At 40.8% G+C, this 18,278-nt stretch overlaps 1 protein-coding gene across 3 annotated transcripts in view; it reads left to right on the top strand.

The window, feature by feature from the left end:
* LOC123519545 (proteoglycan 4-like) overlaps window positions 1-14,094 on the top strand; it is a 20,498-nt gene extending 6,404 nt beyond the window's left edge. Inside the window, exons 6-9 of one of the 3 annotated variants that reach the window (XM_045280956.1) lie at window positions 4,193-4,382; window positions 7,608-7,992; window positions 10,794-10,887; window positions 11,391-11,531. In XM_045280956.1, the coding sequence (XP_045136891.1) occupies window positions 4,193-4,382; window positions 7,608-7,992; window positions 10,794-10,862 (644 nt within the window). In that variant the 3' untranslated portion in view covers window positions 10,863-10,887; window positions 11,391-11,531. Of the gene's footprint in view, window positions 1-4,192; window positions 4,383-7,607; window positions 7,993-10,793; window positions 10,888-11,390 lie in introns of all 3 variants that reach the window. The other 2 variants (XM_045280971.1, XM_045280964.1) reach the window with 2 other exon arrangements.
* Window positions 14,095-18,278: the final 4,184 nt, after the last annotated feature.

Below are 18,278 nucleotides of genomic sequence, written 5' to 3'. Positions count from 1 at the left end.
AATAAATGAAAAGAGAATTAATTTAGTTGGTGAGAGAGAGAGAGAGAGAGTACTGGTGGTGGTGGTGGTGGTGGTGGTGGTGGTGGTGATAGAATAAAAAGGGGTTGCCAAGTATCTAATTATCTCATTAATCTGCACATTATTATTATTATTATTATTATTATTATTATTATTATTATTATTATTATTATTATTATTATTATTGTTATTATTACTATTGCCTGCCATAGAGTCTAGTCCTGCATGCCACACTATAGGGAAATGAGCCTTAAATTAGTTATATTAGCAATTTTCAAATACTCATTAGAATTAATAATATTTGATTTTTTTTTTTTTTTTTTTTTTGTTTTAAATGTTTGTAATTATTATGTAATACTCAAACTGTTACTCTCTCTCTCTCTCTCTCTCTCTCTCTCTCTCTCTCTCTCTCTCTCTCTCTCTCTCTTGCTTTTTACCATATTAATCTTTTTTTCTCCTTTCATTTCCTCTTTCTTTCATTTTCTTCTTATCCTTTCCTTCCCTTCCTTTCCTTCTTTCCCTTCCTTTCCTTCTTTTCTTCCCTTCCTTCATTGTCTTCTTTCTTTTTCTTCTTCTTTTTATTTATTTATCAATTTAGTGTCTGCTCAAAAAAAACATTCACTTGCTCAATGTTTGTTTTCCTGCATTGTTTTCCTCTTCTTTGTAAATTTTCCTCATTTTTTTTTCCTATTTTTTGTTATCCTTTTCTTTTTTTTCCCTCATATTTTCTTATTTCCATCATTTTCTTGGTTTTTTTTCATTTTCCTCTTTTCATGTTTTCCTTTTACATTTTTCTCATTTTTTTTCTATTTCCATCATTTTCCTGGTTTTTTTTTCCCTCATTTTTCATTTTTCCTATTTCCATTTATTTTCCCTTTTTACATTTTCCTCATTTTTTCCTATTTCCATCATTATTTTCCTCTTTTTTTACATTTTCCCTCATTTTTTCCTATTTCCATCATTATTTTTCCTCATTTTTTCCTATTTCCATCATTATTTTCCTCATTTTTCCTATTTCCATCATAATTTTCCTCATATTCCCTCATTATTTCTTATTTTCATTTTCCTCTACATTCTTTCCTCATTTTTCTCATATTTCCATAATTTTCCTCATTTTTTCCCTATTTTCCTCATCATTTTTTTCCTCATATTCCCTCATTTTTTCTTATTTTCTTTTTCCTCTACATTTTCCTCATTTTTCTCGTATTTCCATCATTTTCCTCATTTTTTCCCTATTTTCCTCATCATTTTCCTCATATTCCCTCATTTTTCTTTTCATTTTCCTCTACATTTTTTTTCTCATTTCCATAATTTTCCTTATTTTCCTCATTTTTCCTATTTTCCTTATTTTCCTCATTTTTTCTTTTCCTCATTGCATTTTGTAACTTTATTTCCTCCTCATTATCTTCACTATGTCTTCATTACCCATTTTCTCTCTTATTCCTAGCTTTATTATCTCTATTCTCTCTATCTCCATCTTTCTTTCTTTTTTTTTTTTGTTTCTAATCTTTAATTTGGCTTAATTTGATTTATTTTATTTAATTCAGCTTTATAGTTTTGTGTTTTTGCTCTCTCTCTCTCTCTCTCTCTCTCTCTCTCTCTCTCTCTCTCTCTCTCTCTCTCTCTCTCTCTCTCTCTCTCTCTCTCTCTCTCTCTCTCTCTCTCTTTGTAGTTGTTGTAGTAGTAGAAGGCTTTATCTGTCTATGCATGGATGAGAGAGAGAGAGAGACAGTAATCTTTATTTTGTAACGAATTTGTCTTGTCAATAAAAATTTCGAAAAATGTCTTTTGGGTTCATTTGTGGCATATTTTCTCCCTTTAATTTTGGTGGTGGTGGTGGTGGTGGTGGTGGTGGTGGTGGTGGTGGTGTTGCATCCTTACCTTGTCTTGCTGGTGTTGCCTGGTGTTGCTTGTCCTCCCTATCATTCTTCTCTTCTTAAGTGTTGCCAAGTTGAAAGCATGTGACGGAGGTAGGGGAAATGTGCTCTCTCTCTCTCTCTCTCTCTCTCTCTCTCTCTCTCTCTCTCTCTCTCTCTCTCTCTCTCTCTCTCTCTCTCTCTCTCTCTCTCTCTCTCTCTCTCTCTCTCTCTCTCTCTCTCTCTCTCTCTCTCTCTCTCTAAATAAATAGATAAGAAAATAAGATAGACAAAATTAAAGAGAGAGAGAGAGAGAGAGAGAGAGGGTGGGGGGGTTGTGTGTGTATATTTATTAGTGTTTTGTTAAGGAGTGTTGAGAGAAAGAGTGTTGAAATGTGTTCTTTGTAAAATATTGTTGTTGTTGTTCTTGTTCTTCTTCCCTTTCCTCCTCCTCCTCCTCCCCCTTTCCTCCTCCTCTTCCTGTTACCTTGCCAAGTCAACCCCTGCCCCCCCTCTCTCTCTCTCTCTCTCTCTCTCTCTCTCTCTCTCTCTCTCTCCCTTTCCCTCTCCCTCTCCCTCTCTCTCTCTCTCCACCTGCCCAGCTAACTAGTACCATCTTACCTGTATTCATTAGTGTTTACCTGTCGTGGATCTCTGCACACCTGTTGAGATGAGGTGAGGTGAGGTGAGGTGCTCGTTAGTGAGGTGAGACAGTGCTGGGAATTTTGATATGTAAAAAAAAAAGTGTATTAATTTTTATTCCGCCACAAGACATGGAACACAAGCGACGTTTTGGTGTTTTTTTGGTGTTGTGGGTGTTGGTGTTTTGTTGACATTAGCAAGGGTCTATGGAAGGCAGAAGATTAATGGCCACAGTCTTCACTATTTAAACCCCTTCAGTACTAGGACGCATTTTTACCTTGAGTTTTGTGTACCATTAGACCATTTTATTGACATTAGGAAGGGTCTATGGAGGGCAGAAGATTAATGGCCACAGTCTTCACTATTTAAATCCCTTCAGTACTGGGATGCATTTTTACCTTGAGTTTTGTGTACCATTAGACCATTTTATTGACATTAGGAAGGGTCTATGGAGGTCAGAAGATTAATGGCTTCACTATTTTAACCCCTTCAGTACTGGGACACATTTTTACCTTGAGTTTTGTGTACCATTAGACCATTTTATTGACATTAGGAAGGGTCTATGGAGGGCAGAAGATTAATGGCCACAGTCTTCACTATTTTAACCTCTTCAGTACTAGGACACATTTTTACCTTGAGTTTTGTGTACAATTAGACCATTTTATTGACATTAGGAAGGGTCTATGGAGGTCAGAAGATTAATGGCCACAGTCTTCACTATTTTAATCCCCCACATGAGTTTCTGAAGCTGTACAAAATCCCCAAATAGTCACCAGAGTGAATATGGAAACACGTCCTGCTACTGAAGGGGTGAAGAGGAGAAAGCTGGTCTAGGGTGACTGGAGATGAAAAAAAAAAGACTAATTATGTAATGTAACTTACTGTAATTTGATGTAATCTTGTGTTATTTTGACCTATGTTTGTGTTCTATGGTTTGCAGTACTGTTAACCCTTTTGCTCTCTCTCTCTCTCTCTCTCTCTCTCTCTCTCTCTCTCTCTCTCTCTCTCTCTCTCTCTCTCTCTCTCTCTCTCTCTCTCTCTCTCTCTCTCTCTCTCTCTCTCTCTGAGTTTTAAAGAGTATTTGTCCTATTAATAATGCAAAGACTTATTAACATGTCATTAGAATCACAGAAACACCTTTAAAGACCATTAGCTGAGTTTTAAAGAGTATTTGTCCTATTAATAATGCAAAAAACTTATTAACATGTCATTAGAATCACAGAAACACCTTTAAAAACCTGCATCACTTCAACTAGAGCCTTTAAAAAGAGTACTTGTCATGTCAATAATGCAGAAAACTTGTTAACATGTCAGTAGAATCACAGAAACACCCTTAAAAACCTGCGTCACTTCAACTAGAGCCTTTGAAAACAGTGGAGGTGCGATGCATAAGTATTTCAAGATATAGGTCTATATAATGTAACCTCACCTAACCTAACATTAATCTGTGACCTTGATTCTAACCTTATTGAACCTAACCTTGCCTTACCGACCTTAATAACTACAGGTACAAAGGTTTATACAGGCCGAACGTAACCTAATTGAATTTAATATGACCTTACCTGACCTTAGCTAACTTCACTGGGGAAATATGTAGAGATTGCTAACAGACCTAACCTGACCTTATCTTGCCTTGCCTAACCTAACCTATAAGCTAACCCAAGGCACCCCGGCAGGCCCCTATGACCACGAACCGCGGGTGAGGGCAGAGAGTGACGCAGCATACAAGTCCCGGGGTTCATCTGCCAGCCGTGTGGTCCGCTCGAACAAGACGCGCTCGGCTGATGTCACCGATTACTACCAAGACGGGACAGACGAAGGTTCCATTCAGCGCCGTCGCTCACCACGGAACCAGGACTCTGCCAGGTGGGTGCCAAATGGTGCCAATGAGTGCCAAGTGTGTGTGTGTGTGTGTGTTTGTGTGTTATTTAAGTTAGGTTTTATTTAAGGTGACTGAATCTAATCTTGTTTAAATTACAGGTTTTTTAATGGGTGCCAATGAGTGCCAATGGGTGCCAAAGAGTGCCAAGTGTGTCTGTGTGTGTGTTTGTGTGTTAGTTTAGTTCAGGTTTGAGATTTCGTAACCTAGCATAACGTTGAATAAATTACAGGTACTTAATGGGTGCCAAATAGTGCCAAATGGTGCCAAGTGGTGTGTGTGGGTTAATTTAGATTAGGTTAGGTAAATTTTGGAGGTAACCTAACCTAACCTCCAAATAACAGGTACTTGAGGTGCCAAATAGTGCCAATGAGGTGCCAAAGAGTGCCAACTGTGTGTGTATGTGTGTGTGTGTGTTAATTAAGGTAAGATTAGGTTATCAGATTTTGTAACATAACCAAGAGGTGCCAAGAGGTAGGGTAAGGGAACAGGGAAGAGGTGTGGTGGTGTGTGGTGTGGTGTGGTGAAAACAGTGGTGATGATAGCGTGTAGTGGTGAAGATAATGGTGATGGGGTGTGGTGTTGTGTGGTGTATAGATAATGGTGATGGTGGTGTAGTGGTGAAGATAATGGTGATGATAGGTGTGGTGTATAGATAATGGTGATAGTGATAGTGGTGGTGGTGGTGTTGTGGTGTTGTGAAAATGACAATCTAGTAGTGGTGTATCTTGTCACCTTAAAATAACAACAGAAAACGGGAAAACTCGTGAAAGATAGATAGTTTTCCATTTTCTTTATCTAAGTTAGGAAAGTAGTAGTAGTAGTAGTAGTAGTAGTAGTAGTAGTAGTAGTAGTAGTAGAAAGAATTAAATAAAGAAAAATAGTGTGTGTGTGTGTGTGTGTGTGTGTGTGTGTGTGTGTGTGTGTGTGTGTGTACGGCTGCTGTGTGCGCCTTTGCTGTGGACTTCATGCCTTCAGAGTAAGCATGTCCTCTTCCTCCTCCTCCTCCTCCTCCTCCTCCTCCTCCTCCTCCTCCTCCTCCTCCTCCTCCTCCTCCTCCTCCTCCTCCTCCTCCTCCTCCTCCTCCTCTTCTTATTATTATTATTCTTATTCTTCCTTTGCGTCCTCCTCCTCCTCCTCCTCCTCCTCCTCCTCCTCCTCCTCCTCCTCCTCCTCCTCCTCCTCCTCCTCCTCGTGTGTTTGCTTTGGGTGTGTTTATCTATATTTTTATTTATTCATTTGTTTGTTTACATTTTGCGTTCCTCTTTTTGTGTGTGTGTGTGTTTGTTTGTTTGTGTGTTTGTTTTGTGCTTTTTTTATTGTTATTAAGGTGAGTTTTATTTATTTTATTTATTTATTTTTTTTTTGTTAATTTTTCTTTTTTTTCAGTGGAATTTCAAAGTTTTCCTCCCGTTTTCTCTCTCAATTGATCCCGTTTTCTTTCTCTCAAGTGCATTTTATTTTATTTATTTATTTATTTATTTTATTTTATTTATTTATTTTTTTTTTTTGCTTATTAGATTAACCGCAGAATTCTCCTCCCGTTTTCTTTCTCACTAAATTCTTCCCGTTTTCTCTCAATAAATTCTCCTCCCGTTTTCTTTCTCAATAGACTCTCTTCCCGTTTTCTCTCAATAAATTCTCCTCCCATTTTCTTTCTCAATAGACTCTCTTCCCGTTTTCTGTCAATAATTTCCCCTCCCGTTTTCTCTCAATAAATTCTCCTCGCGTTTTCTGTCACGAAATTCTCCTCCCGTTTTCTTTCTCAATATAGATTCCTCCCGTTTTCTGTCAATAATTTCCCTTCCCATTTTCTCTCTGACTAGATTCTCCTCCCGTTTTCTTTCTCAATAAATTCTCCTCCCATTTTCTTCCTCAATAGGCTTCCCTCCCGTTTTCTCTCAATACATTCTCCCATTTTCTATTTCCGTTGATTTTATTCCCGTTTTCTTCCCTCCTGACCTAACCTCAACATTTCCCCCCCCCATAGAAAACGAGCAGGTGAAAAAAAGCCTTAAGGAACCCCAGATTAAGGTCCATTTTAGCCCACCACCTGTCCCTGAGTATTACAAGGCAGACTCACCTCAATGGCCACCTGTATTAAGGCTCATTTGACCTTGAATCACGAGGCAAGCTAAACTGACCGCTAGAAATAGGTGTCATTAGGGTCTTATTTGGGTGGTGGTGGTGGTGGTGAGGAAGAGTTATCAGTTAATGTTTTTTTTATTTTTTTTATTTTGCATTTTCGTTGGTGTGACAGACAGACCCCTTTCTCTCTCTCTCTCTCTCTCTCTCTCTCTCTCTCTTTTATTATTATTATTATTATTATTATTATTATTGTATTTTCTTTTGCATGTTCATTTATTCTTTTTCTTCTGTTTATTTATTTATTTTCTCTAATTTGATTTTTGTTTTTAGAATATTTTTTGTTTATCCTGCATGGCTCCTCTCTCTCTCTCTCTCTCTCTCTCTCTCTCTCTCTCTCTCTCTCTCTCTCTCTCTCTCTCTCTCTCTCTCTCTCTCTCTCTCTCTCTCTCTCTCTCTCTCTCTCTCTCTCTCTCTCTCTCTCTCTCTCTCTCTCTCTCTCCCCCACCCCCAGCACCCACCCCACTCCTTCCCCCTCCTGGTTCCCTACACCCCAGGCACCCCATCTTCCTTCTGTCCCTACTGTCACCCCACATCACCCCTCCCCCCCCAGTCACCCCATTACTCCATTCATATAGTTCTTCTCTAGTTTTTATCTCCCCATGCTTACTGTCACCCCAGGAGCACCCCCCCTCCCCTCTCTTTGCCATCTGTCACCCCTTCCCAATCTTTTTCACCCCTCCAAACCTCTTTTCACCCCTCTTAGCTTCTCTTCACTGCCTCTAAACCTCTCTTCACCCCTCCCAACCTCTTTTCACCCCTCTTTCACCCCTCCACAACCTCTTTTCACCCCTCCTCACCCCTTCTAACTTTTTTTTCACTTCACCCCTCCTCACCCCTTCTAACTTTTTTTTCACCCCTCCTCACCCCTTCTAACCTCTTTTCACCCCTCCTCACCCCTCCCAACCTCTTTTCACCCCTCTTTACCCCTCCACAAAATCCCATCACCCCCCCTTCTTTCATCCCCACTACGCACCATCACCCCCTCACCACCCCCAGCCTTCACCCCCCCCCCGCCCCCGCACGCTGAGGGAGGTCGCATGAGGTGGTCTGTCTGTATGTTTCAGTCGCGTTCTGTCCGCGGATGACCTCACTTCTGGTTACTCTAGTGGAGGGGAGCTGGACCTGCCTTTCTCTGACCTGCCCCCCCCAGACCCCCCCGCCTGGGACCAAGACACCCTCCCCGACCCCCCCCCAGCCATGCCGCACACACGCAAACGTACACAAGGGGTTCGGCGTACGCAGTCACTCTCGGCCTCCTCTCTCGCCCTCCACCGTGCTGGGGGGCGCCGGGGGGAGGCGAGGGGGGCGCACGGGGCCGGCCTAGGGGGGAAAGGTCCGGGGCAGGTCAGTGATGTCGCCCCCCCTGCTTATTTCAGTAGTTCAGGTCACCCCTCCTCCGGCGCCCCTCCCCCCCACGGCCCGACCTTCAGGCGTTCACGACCCGGAGAGGTGAGTGACCTTGACCTTCCCCTCCCAGCTCCCTATTTCCTTGACCTTCCTCTCCCTCTCCCGGTGACCTTTGACCTGGTTCGTGCCTTCGTGTCCCCCCACCCCCGAGTAACCCCTCCGTAACCCCTCGCCTGCCTGCCTGACCCTCATGTAACCTAACCTAACCTAACCTATGAAATTAATACATTAATTAAATAAAAATGAAAAGTGAAAGAAAATACAAAAATAATCAAATTTAACCTTAAAGAAGAAAAGAAAAGAAACATGAAAACTAAAAAATAAAGGAGAAAAAAATAATATAATTTCATCTTAAAGAAAAACAAAGAATTGAAAAAAAAAAAAAAATGAGAAAAAAAATTAAGCTAACTTTTTTTTTACCTTAAAGAAAAAGAATAAAGAAAATAAGAAAAGAAAATGACAAAAACTAACCAAAGCTAAAAAAAGAAAAGAAAAAGAAAAGAATGAAAAGAAAACACAAAATATTAATCTAACTTAAAAAAAGAAAAGAAAAAAGAAAAAATGAAAAGAAAAATGAAAAAAATTAACCTAAGAAAATGAAAAATGAAAGAAAATGAAAAAAAAAAGGAAAAAATAAAAACAACCTTATTTAACCCAAAAAGAAAAAGAAACCTAAAATTGACCTTTCCTAACCTGACCTTACCTGTGACCTTTGTGTGACCCCATATGACCTTGTTTGTGAACCCCAGAAGCTCTAAGGTCATGGATTAACACATTTTCTTGACCTTACCTCCTCCTCTTCCTCCTCCTTCTGTTCCTGTTCCTCCTCCTCCTCCTCCTCCTCCTCCTGTTTCTGTTCCTCCTCCTCCTCCTCCTCCTCCTCCTCCTCCTGCAAGCTGAAATGATCTAGTTTTTGGGGCTTCCTGACCTTCAAATGACCTTAACTGACCTTCTATTGACTCTTGGTGGCTGTTGTTGTTTGTCTTGTTTGTTTTTGTTTGTATTTGGGAATTGTCCGTTTGTCTGTTTGTCGTGTTCTTGTTGCCCTGTGTTTGTTTGTTTGTTTGTTTGTTTGTGACCTGCACCGTTTGCTTTGCTTATAATGCTTGTTTTTAATATTTTGGTGTTTTGTTTGCTTGTTTGTGTGTGTGTGTGTGTGTGTGTGTGTGTGTGGTATGAAAACACTTTGTCATGTTTTCTTAGTCAGTCAGTCAGTCAGTCAGTCAGTCAGTCACCTCCCCACCCAGTCAGTCAGTCAGTCACCTCCCCACCCAGTCAGTCAGTCAGTCACCTCCCCACCCACTCACCCATCCAGTCAGTTAGTTAGTTAGTTAGTTAGTCAGTCAGTCAGTCAGCCAGTCAGTCAGTCAGTCAGTCAGTCAGTCAGTCAGTCAGTCAGTCATAACCATTGTCAATCTTTCAGCTCTGTCCTCACCCTGCCCTGCTATACCCTGGAGGGTGTGGCACTCTCTGGCACTCTTCAGGAAGGCTGGTCCAGGGTGTGTGTGCATGGGGTGCCACTGCTAACCTTGTGCCTCTAACAGTACCAACCTTGTGCCTTGTAACAGTGCCAATCTTGTGCCTTCTAACAGTGCCTTTCTTAAACTTTATAATGATTCACTCAGTTTTAGAATTTAGTTTGTATTTTTGTGTGCCAGAGAGAGAGAGAGAGAGAGAGAGAGCTTGTATCTCATTTTTCTTCTTTATTTTTAAGACTAAGGCATTGTTCAACTTTTTTACCACAAAGTTAACCTCTTCAGTACTGGGACGCATTTTTACTGAGATTTGTGTACCATTAGACCATTTTATTGACATTAGCATGAGTCTATGGAGGGCAGAAGATTAATGGCCACAGTCTTCACTATTTTAACCCCTTCAGTACTGGGACACATTTTTACCTTGAGATTTGTGTACCATTAGACCATTTTATTGACATTAGCATGAGTCTATGGAGGGCAGAAGATTAATGGCCACAGTCTTCACTATTTTAACCCCTTCCGTACTGGGAAACATTTTTATCTTGAGATTTGTGTACCATTAGACCATTTTATTGACATTAGCATGAGTCTATGGAGGGCAGAAGATTAATGGCCACAGTCTTCACTATTTTAATCCCCCACATGAGTTTCTGAAGCTGTACAAAATCACCAAATAGTCACCAGAAGGAATATGGAAATGCGCCATGGTACTGAAAGGATTAATGGGTCACCGTAGAATTATTTATAACACCTGGTCTGCAAATTACTCTACTGCAGGTGTTGTGTTGGGTGTTGGGTGTTTATCTCACTGCATGGGTGTTGCCTGTGTGTGTGTGTGTGTGTGTGTGTGTGTGAGAGAGAGAGAGAGAGAGAGTGAGTGAGTGAGTCTATTGTTTGTATTTTGAAAAGCACTTAATAATAATAAATGTTTGAGAGTACTAGCTTTGCACACACACACACACACACACACACACACACACACACACACACACACACACACACACACACACACACACACACAGTAAGTGATCCATTGTGAATTAGTGAAGAATAGAAGAAAATGGAGGGAAGGAAAACAAAGAAAGAAAACGGTAACTTATGAGGAAATTTGCAAAAGAAAACAAAACAAAAAAAAAATAAACAAAAACAGGAAATATGTACAATTACTCTCTCTCTCTCTCTCTCTCTCTCTCTCTCTCTCTCTCTCTCTCTCTCTCTCTCTCTCTCTCTCTCTCTCAAAACCATACAAACACACAAATAAATAAAATAAATAGGAAATCTGTACAATGACCCTTTTCTCTCTCTCCCTCTCACTCCCTCTCCCTCTCACTCTCTCTCACTCTCTCACTCACTCTCTCTCTACAGGTCTCAGCCTACGCTACACTTCCAAGAACCTCCGCCAAGAGAACCACAACGAAAAAGAGGCAAATCTGAGAACAGACCTAGGCCTAAATCAATGGTGAGTCAGAGAGAGAGAGAGAGAGAGAGAGAGAGAGAGAGAAAGGAAGAAAGGAGAAAGGGAGAGAAAGGAGGAAAAAAGAAGGGAGAGAAAGAGTGAAAAAGAAAATGGAAGGAACAGGAGAAAAAGAAAAAAAGAAAATGAAAGAGAGGTGTGAGGGGGTGTGTTGAGTGACTGGGTTCGAGAGAGAGAGAGAGAGAGAGAGAGGATGCAAGTTAAAAGTTATTATCTCTTCCTCTCTTCTCATTTTCTGTTTCTCTCTCTCTCCTTCTTTTGTTTCTTCGTCTTCTTATCCTCTCTCTCTCTCTCTCTCTCTCTCTCTCTCTCTCTCTCTCTCTCTCTCTCTCTCTCTCTCTCTCTCTCTCTCTCTCTCTCTCTCTCTCTCTCTCCCACCCCTTTACTTCACACCAATTATCACTTCCAATCCCCATCTCTCCCCCCATGTACCCCAATCACTGCCCCTCCCCCTCCCTTTCCACTACCACTAACGCCCCCACCCCCAGATCAACGCAGCGGAGGTGACCCGGGGCGCTGAGTGGGCTCGAGCTCAGCGTCTGGGCTCCACCTACTCCCTGAACACAGATGTGGAACTCAGCGAATCCTCGTCTCATTCCTCCCTCGCCTCTGCCGCAGGAGGGCACGCGGTCCGCCCCAAAGCTCGCACCTCCTCCACCCGCCGCCGCCAGGACTCCCAGGGCCGCCGCACCTCTGGGTCATCCTCCAGGGCCGCCACACGCCAGCCGCCAGCAGTCGCCAAACAGACGTCACTCGAAGCTGCGTCAGAATCGGAGTAGTGGGTGTTTGTTGGCGTTTGTTGCCTTTCCCTGGTGTTATGTTGGTCCGTGCTGGTCCGCGTTGGTCCTGGCCGCCTCTGTGGGTGTGGCTAGGTGTTAGGTGGTGTTGCCGGTGGTGTTATTTTAAGTTTTATTACCGCATGGCACCTTTGTGTCGTGCAAGTGATATCAAACTGGTTTTATAATAGTCTTTCTGGTGGCCTGTGCTTGTATGGGGGTGAGGGAGGGGGAAGGGGGGGGAAACAGTGCTATATTCACCCCCCCCCAAAACACTGTATTTCACCCCTAGCGCTGTATTCACCCCCAAATCCTGTATTTCTGATCCCTCACCCCGTTTTGCTTTGGCTCACCCATAGCTTCAAGGTGATGGGGGGTGTGACGGGTGACCTTTCCCCTCACCCCTCACCCCTCACCCCCTCACCACCCATGCTGCACCCCTCCCATACTCCTTTCCCTTTGCTCATATTACCCCGAGATTAACCGCTACTCACCAAAGCTTATCTCGTCCCCAGCCGCCCCCAGCCACTCTGAAGGTACCAGTGCTGTTGCTACAAGGGGCATGACATTCCAAGGGCGCCTCAGAGCATGCCACTGACCTTGCTGGGAGATTAGGTCAAGATTAAGCTCAAGATTAGGTCACTGTTAGCAAGGGAAATGAGATAAGCGTGAAAGTTTGGGGGTTTGTGTTGATTGGATGTGCTTCAAGGAGGATTGGTGACCAGGATTAAGGGATTAGAGGTGAAGGAAAAGGATTACAAGAGATTAGTGGTGAAAGAAAAGGATTAGATAGAGATTGGAGCTGAAAGAAAAGGATTAGAAAGAGATTAGTGGGGTCAAAAGGGATTAGAAGAGATTAGTGGTGAAAGAAAAGGATTAGAAAGAGATTAGTGGTGTAAAAAAAGGATTAGAAAAAAAGACTGGTTTTTATCTTGAATTTGATGAGAGATAAGACTGAAATAGAGAGACAAGATGGATTAGTAAGTGATCAGTGTTTTTTGTATAATTTGATAAGATTGGGTCGGTTAGTGGTGAGGTAAGGATTAGTAAGCAATTAGGGTTTTTTTTTATCTTTAATTTGATAAGATTAGAGTGAATTAGTGGAGAGAGAAACTGGATTAGTGAGAAAGATTGGATTTTTTATGTTTAATTTGATAAGATTGGTTGAATTAGTGGTGAGATAAACTGGATTAGTGAGAAAGATTGGGTGTATCCTTAGTAGAAAGATGAAGGATTAGGGTGAGACAAGGATTACGGTGGCAGATTAACCTAAGCCAGCATGACACGACAGATTATAACCACACCCAGCTTGAGAATCGTTTACTCAGCTTAGCATGAAGCAGATGGACACATGTCTGAATATTCCTTCTAACCTGGAGAAATGATACACATTCGTTTACAATGAAGAAAAATGTATAGAAATAGTGAATAAGGAACATGTTTACCTTGAGAACTGATGCATATTGGGAAAAGTGGATAGAGAAATGAGTAAAATAAGTGATTGACATTATTTTAGTTCGAGAAGTTTAGAATGAAGAAAATAAATAAAGTGAATAAAGAACATTTTTACCTGAAGAACTAATACACAATGAAGGAAATGAAAAAAAAAACAAGCCAGTGACATTATTTTAGCTCAAAGAAGTTATACACGAAGTTTAAGATGAAGAAAAAATGAAGAAATAAGAGAAGAAAGAACAATTTTACCTGAGCACTAATAACATACTGTAACAAATTAATAAGTGAATTAAATAAATGAATAACCGTATATGTAGCTCAAAATAGAGTGATACTAAGTTTAAGATCAAGAAAATAAATACAAACAAGAAAATAAAGAAAATATTTACCCTGAGAACAAATAAATAGAAAAATTAATATATAAACTTGATAAAATAGTGAGATTAGAGAGAAGTGGATGCATGTGGTGTGTGGCTGAGTGGTGTGTGTCAGCTCGCCCCTCCCAGCGCTGTGGTTAGTGTGGTGAAAGGGTGAAAGGGTGACCAGTTGTACATAGATGTCTTGCCACTATAGTGTCAGCTTGTGTTGGCGACAGTACTGTTAGAGAGGAAATTCTATATATATATATTCCTTTATTACACACCAGTCTAACTAGAGGATTTCATGTATATATATAGTGACACGGTTACTTATCTTCCCCTCCTCCCCTCGTCTTTTTCCCCTTTATCCAGCCCCTTGTTTCCCGTTACCCATAATTCAACTGGTTTTTTTTTTTTTTTTTTTTTTTTTTTCCAGTAACTTATCTCTCTGTCTTCCCTCCATTTTCCCCTCATTTTTTCCCCTTTTACCCATCCCACTTGTTTCCCCTTACCCATAATTCAGTACTGCCTTGGTTTTCCCTCATTTCCCCTTACCCATAATTCAATACCTGGTTTTATTTTATTTATTCATTTTTTTTTCCCCTCGCCCAAAATTCAGTATATTTTTTCCCCTCTTTTTACCCATAATTCAATACTGCCTTGTTCCCCCCCCCATCAACATCCCCCCCCCTTCCAAAAAAAAAAATCACACCAACTCAACCCCCTATTGACCCATCCAACCCCACACCCCCCCCCCTCCCCCTTCCCCTCATTCCACTACCCATTCCTCTCCCCTTTTTTATTATTTTTTTTCTTTTTTGCGGTTTAGAAAGAAAGAAAAGAGAAAAAGGTCATGCAAAGAGGAATTAGTTTATTACGAACCCATTATTTGAACCCATTACTTGGACACATTACTGGAACCCATTAACTAAACCCATTACTTGAACTCATTATTTGAATCCATTACTGAAACCCATTATCTGAACCCATTATTTGAACCCCATTATCTGAACCCATTACTGGAACCCATTATTTGAACATCATTTCCGGAACCCATTACTTGAATCCATTACTGAAACCCATTATTTGAACCCATTATTTGAACCACATTATCTGAACCCATTATTTGAACATCATTACTGGAACCCATTATTTGAACATCATTACTGGAACCCATTATTTGAACCCATTAACTGAAGCCATTATTTGTATCCACTATTATGTTGATTCTAATTTAACAGTGTGTATCTCAGTGTTTGTGTTTGTTTTGTGTTTGTTTTGTGTACATAATGGCATAGTGTGTATGTAAGCTGAGAGAAAGAAACATTGAATAACACTGTATGATACTACACACACGCACACACACACACACACACACAAACACAAACACAAACCACACCAAAAACACACAAACAGACAGACAGACAGACACAAACCACACCACAAACACACACACACACAGACAAACAGGCAGGCAGACAGACACAAACACACAGACACACAAACACACCACAAACACACAAACAAACAAACGCATGCAGGATTTGTTTACATCATTCCATTCATTTTTCATCATTTTTCTTGTTTTGTTTTTATTTCATAGTGGAAGTATTTGATTTTTTACAATTATTTATGTTTTAGACTCAACACACACACGCACACACACACACACCTGCCTCACTCCACTCCCACCTCACCCACCCACACACACACACACCGCCCCACCCACTCATCCCACTCCCAGTAATACGCTTCTAGGCTGTCTGTGAACTGAGAACAAGAGATCAAGATACTCCTCTCAATGTGTTTCTTTGATTTGTGTGTGTTCTCTGTGTTCCTTAGACTCAAAATTCTCAAACTCTTCTCAGCTTCACTATTTCAAAAGGCTGTATTTATTGACGCAAGTTTTTCAAAGGTGTTTTTTATGGTTCTAGAGGCAGAGTGGCAAGATTTCTGGATTATTAACTGGGGGAAACACTCTTGAAACCCCCCCCCCCCTAGTCATCTCTGCGGCAATATAAAGGGTTTGTGAATATGCACCCTAGGCTGACCTAACTTAACCTGACCTTAGTGTTTGACCGAGAATAAGTAAAGATTTGTCCCTCGTTTGTGTTCCCTTGTGTCTCTATCTCGGCGGCAGACAGCTTGCATTAGGTCACAAATTGTAGGTTACTTGACAATACAGAGAGAGATGGCGCTCTACCTGGGATGAGTGGGAGGGGTGGGGGGGGGTAGTGATATATATATATACCCCCCCCACACCAGTCAGTTAGTCTGTTTGTTGGCTATTTCTCTCTCTCTCTCTCTCTCTCTCTCTCTCTCTCTCTCTCTCTCTCTCTCTCTCTCTCTCTCTCTCTCTCTCTCTCTCTCTCTCTCTTTCTCTCTTTCTCTCTTCTCTTCTCTCAGCTAATCAGTCATTTTTTTTTATTATCAGCCAATCAGCTAATCAGTCACTTTTTATTATCATTTTCTTAATTAATATTGTTCTTTTTTTTCTCTCTTTTTCTTTTATTTATTTATTTAGTTAGTTTTTGTTAGTTTTTTCCATTTTTTATTTATTTTTTTCAATGGTGGCCAAGTTAGTGAGTTATTAGTCATTTTTATAGCGAATGTTGCCTTTCATACCACTATTTTCAGTCAATGGAACAGTAAATCAGTCAAGTTTTTAGAGAATATTTTCCCTCGCCTTCATTTTCAGTCAATGGTGCAGTCAATCAGTCAAGTTTTTAGAGAATATTGCATCTCAGTTAATTTTCAGTCAATATTCCTCTCATTCTTCTATTTCTCACACATTCACTTTATTTTTCAGTCTTGTACAGTCAGTCAGTCACTAATTTCAGCCTTGCACAGTCAATCAGTCAACTGTTTACTGAATATTGCATCTCAGTTCATTTCCCAGTCAGTATTCCTTTAATTCTTCCATTTCTAGCACATTTACTTTATTTTCAGTCTTGTACAGTCAGTCAGCCAAACAATTACTGAATATTCTCATTTCTCGGTCACCTGTGGCTCTAATTATTGTTTCCATTTATTGAGGTGTTCATCTGTAGCATTGTTTACATTTAGGGCATGCCGGCAGTGAAATATTGCAACTACAGCAGCGACATTGTTACCAACCCGGGCAAAGTGGCATTGGTTCAAGGCTCACATTCTCAAACACTAATGCATTGTACCTCCACTGTTTTCAGGCTTTCTTTAAATGTACATGAGGGTTTAAAGGTGTTTTTTATAGTTCTAGAAGCAGATTGTTAAGATTTCTGCATTATTAACTGGTGAAGCACTCTTGAAAACCCTGCTTCTCATCTCTGTGGCCTTGGAAAAGAGGCGTGGTGAGAGAATGAAGGGTTTTTAAGCAAGTTTTTATAGTTGTAGAGGCAGAGTGACAAGATTTCTGCATTAATAACTTGAGAAACACTCTAAAAAACCTTATTAATCATCTAATAAGGAATTTCTAAGCAAGGTTTTATAGTTCTAGAGGCAGAGTGATATGATTTCTATATTATTAACTGGAGAAACACTTAAAAACCCTGCTAATCATCTCTGTGGCCTTGGAAAACAGTCGTGGAAGAGCAGAGCGTTTCAGAATGCGGATCTTAACTCACCACCACCACCACCACCACTATAAGAGCCCCAGTGAGGGTAGATAGTGATGAAGTGGCAGTGGTGGTGGAACACTCAACACACACACACACACACACACACACACACACACACACACACACAATGATGATCTGAGAGGGATTGGTAATGGCTGGTCTCGTCTCGTACCTTCCTAGTTGTGAAGATTTAATATGCTGTAAACTTATCTTGCGTCTGTATCATTGTTTTTACGTTAATAAACTTTCAAATGGAGGGACATTTTCAATTATTCCCTCAAAAGTACATAGATTTTGAATTATTCCCTCAAAAAATCAAATAAATGGTTAAATAATGTGTGTTGTGTTTTTAGGTTTATAAACTTTGAAATGGAGAGACACTTTCAATTATCCACCTCTTAAAATACAATGTCAGTACTTATGGAGGGTTTTGAGCTAATAAACTTTCAAATGGAGAGAGAAAACACAGGTGCAGGGAGGTGAGTGTATCCCCCTGAGGAAGCATCAACGTAACTAGTCGGGAATAAACTCCTGCACCTTCCTACACCTGTATTTCTCTTCTTCCACTCCAACTTGTGTGAATGTCTGAACGTCTTGGAGAGAAGCCACAACATTACAGTATGAGTCGCATGTCATTTTGTGTCGGGGGTAAAGCCGATCCTTTTGAGCCACCTACACCTTTTTGTTAGATATTTTGTTACGGGAGTTTAAGAAAGAAAAGGTCGATCTTACTGCTCTATCAATACCAAACGTTCTGCCATTTCTGCCATCGCTAATACTACTACTACTATCATTAGCAGCGCCATTTAAGAGCTCGTTACTAATGCTAAACGAGGCAGGTCAGTAATTCTCGGCGGAGGAGCGAAGGGGACGGACGGGAGGCACACCCCGACTTGTAGGACTTGTACGTGTGTTCTGATCCTCCTCTTTGCATGTGTATGTACGTGCCTATGTGTGTCTGTGTCTGTACGTGTAGTTGTTGTTGTTGTTGTTGTCCTAAGCCAGCCATTGGTACCCTGATGTATTCAAACAAGTAATTAAGAATGGAATACAACACTTTCCATCACATCCATTAACTTGACAAACCAACGTGGTGCACACTGTGTGAAGTGACCCCAACATTGCAGAGTTCAAACTGTACCGACGGTCACTCCTAACTCACTATTGTACAAGGATTGGCACAACGAATT

The sequence above is a fragment of the Portunus trituberculatus genome, chromosome 7 (assembly GCF_017591435.1).
Source record: "Portunus trituberculatus isolate SZX2019 chromosome 7, ASM1759143v1, whole genome shotgun sequence".
Classification (NCBI taxonomy): domain Eukaryota; kingdom Metazoa; phylum Arthropoda; class Malacostraca; order Decapoda; family Portunidae; genus Portunus; species Portunus trituberculatus.
Note: the sequence above shows the minus strand (reverse complement) of the source record. Positions and strands in the feature narration are given on the sequence as shown.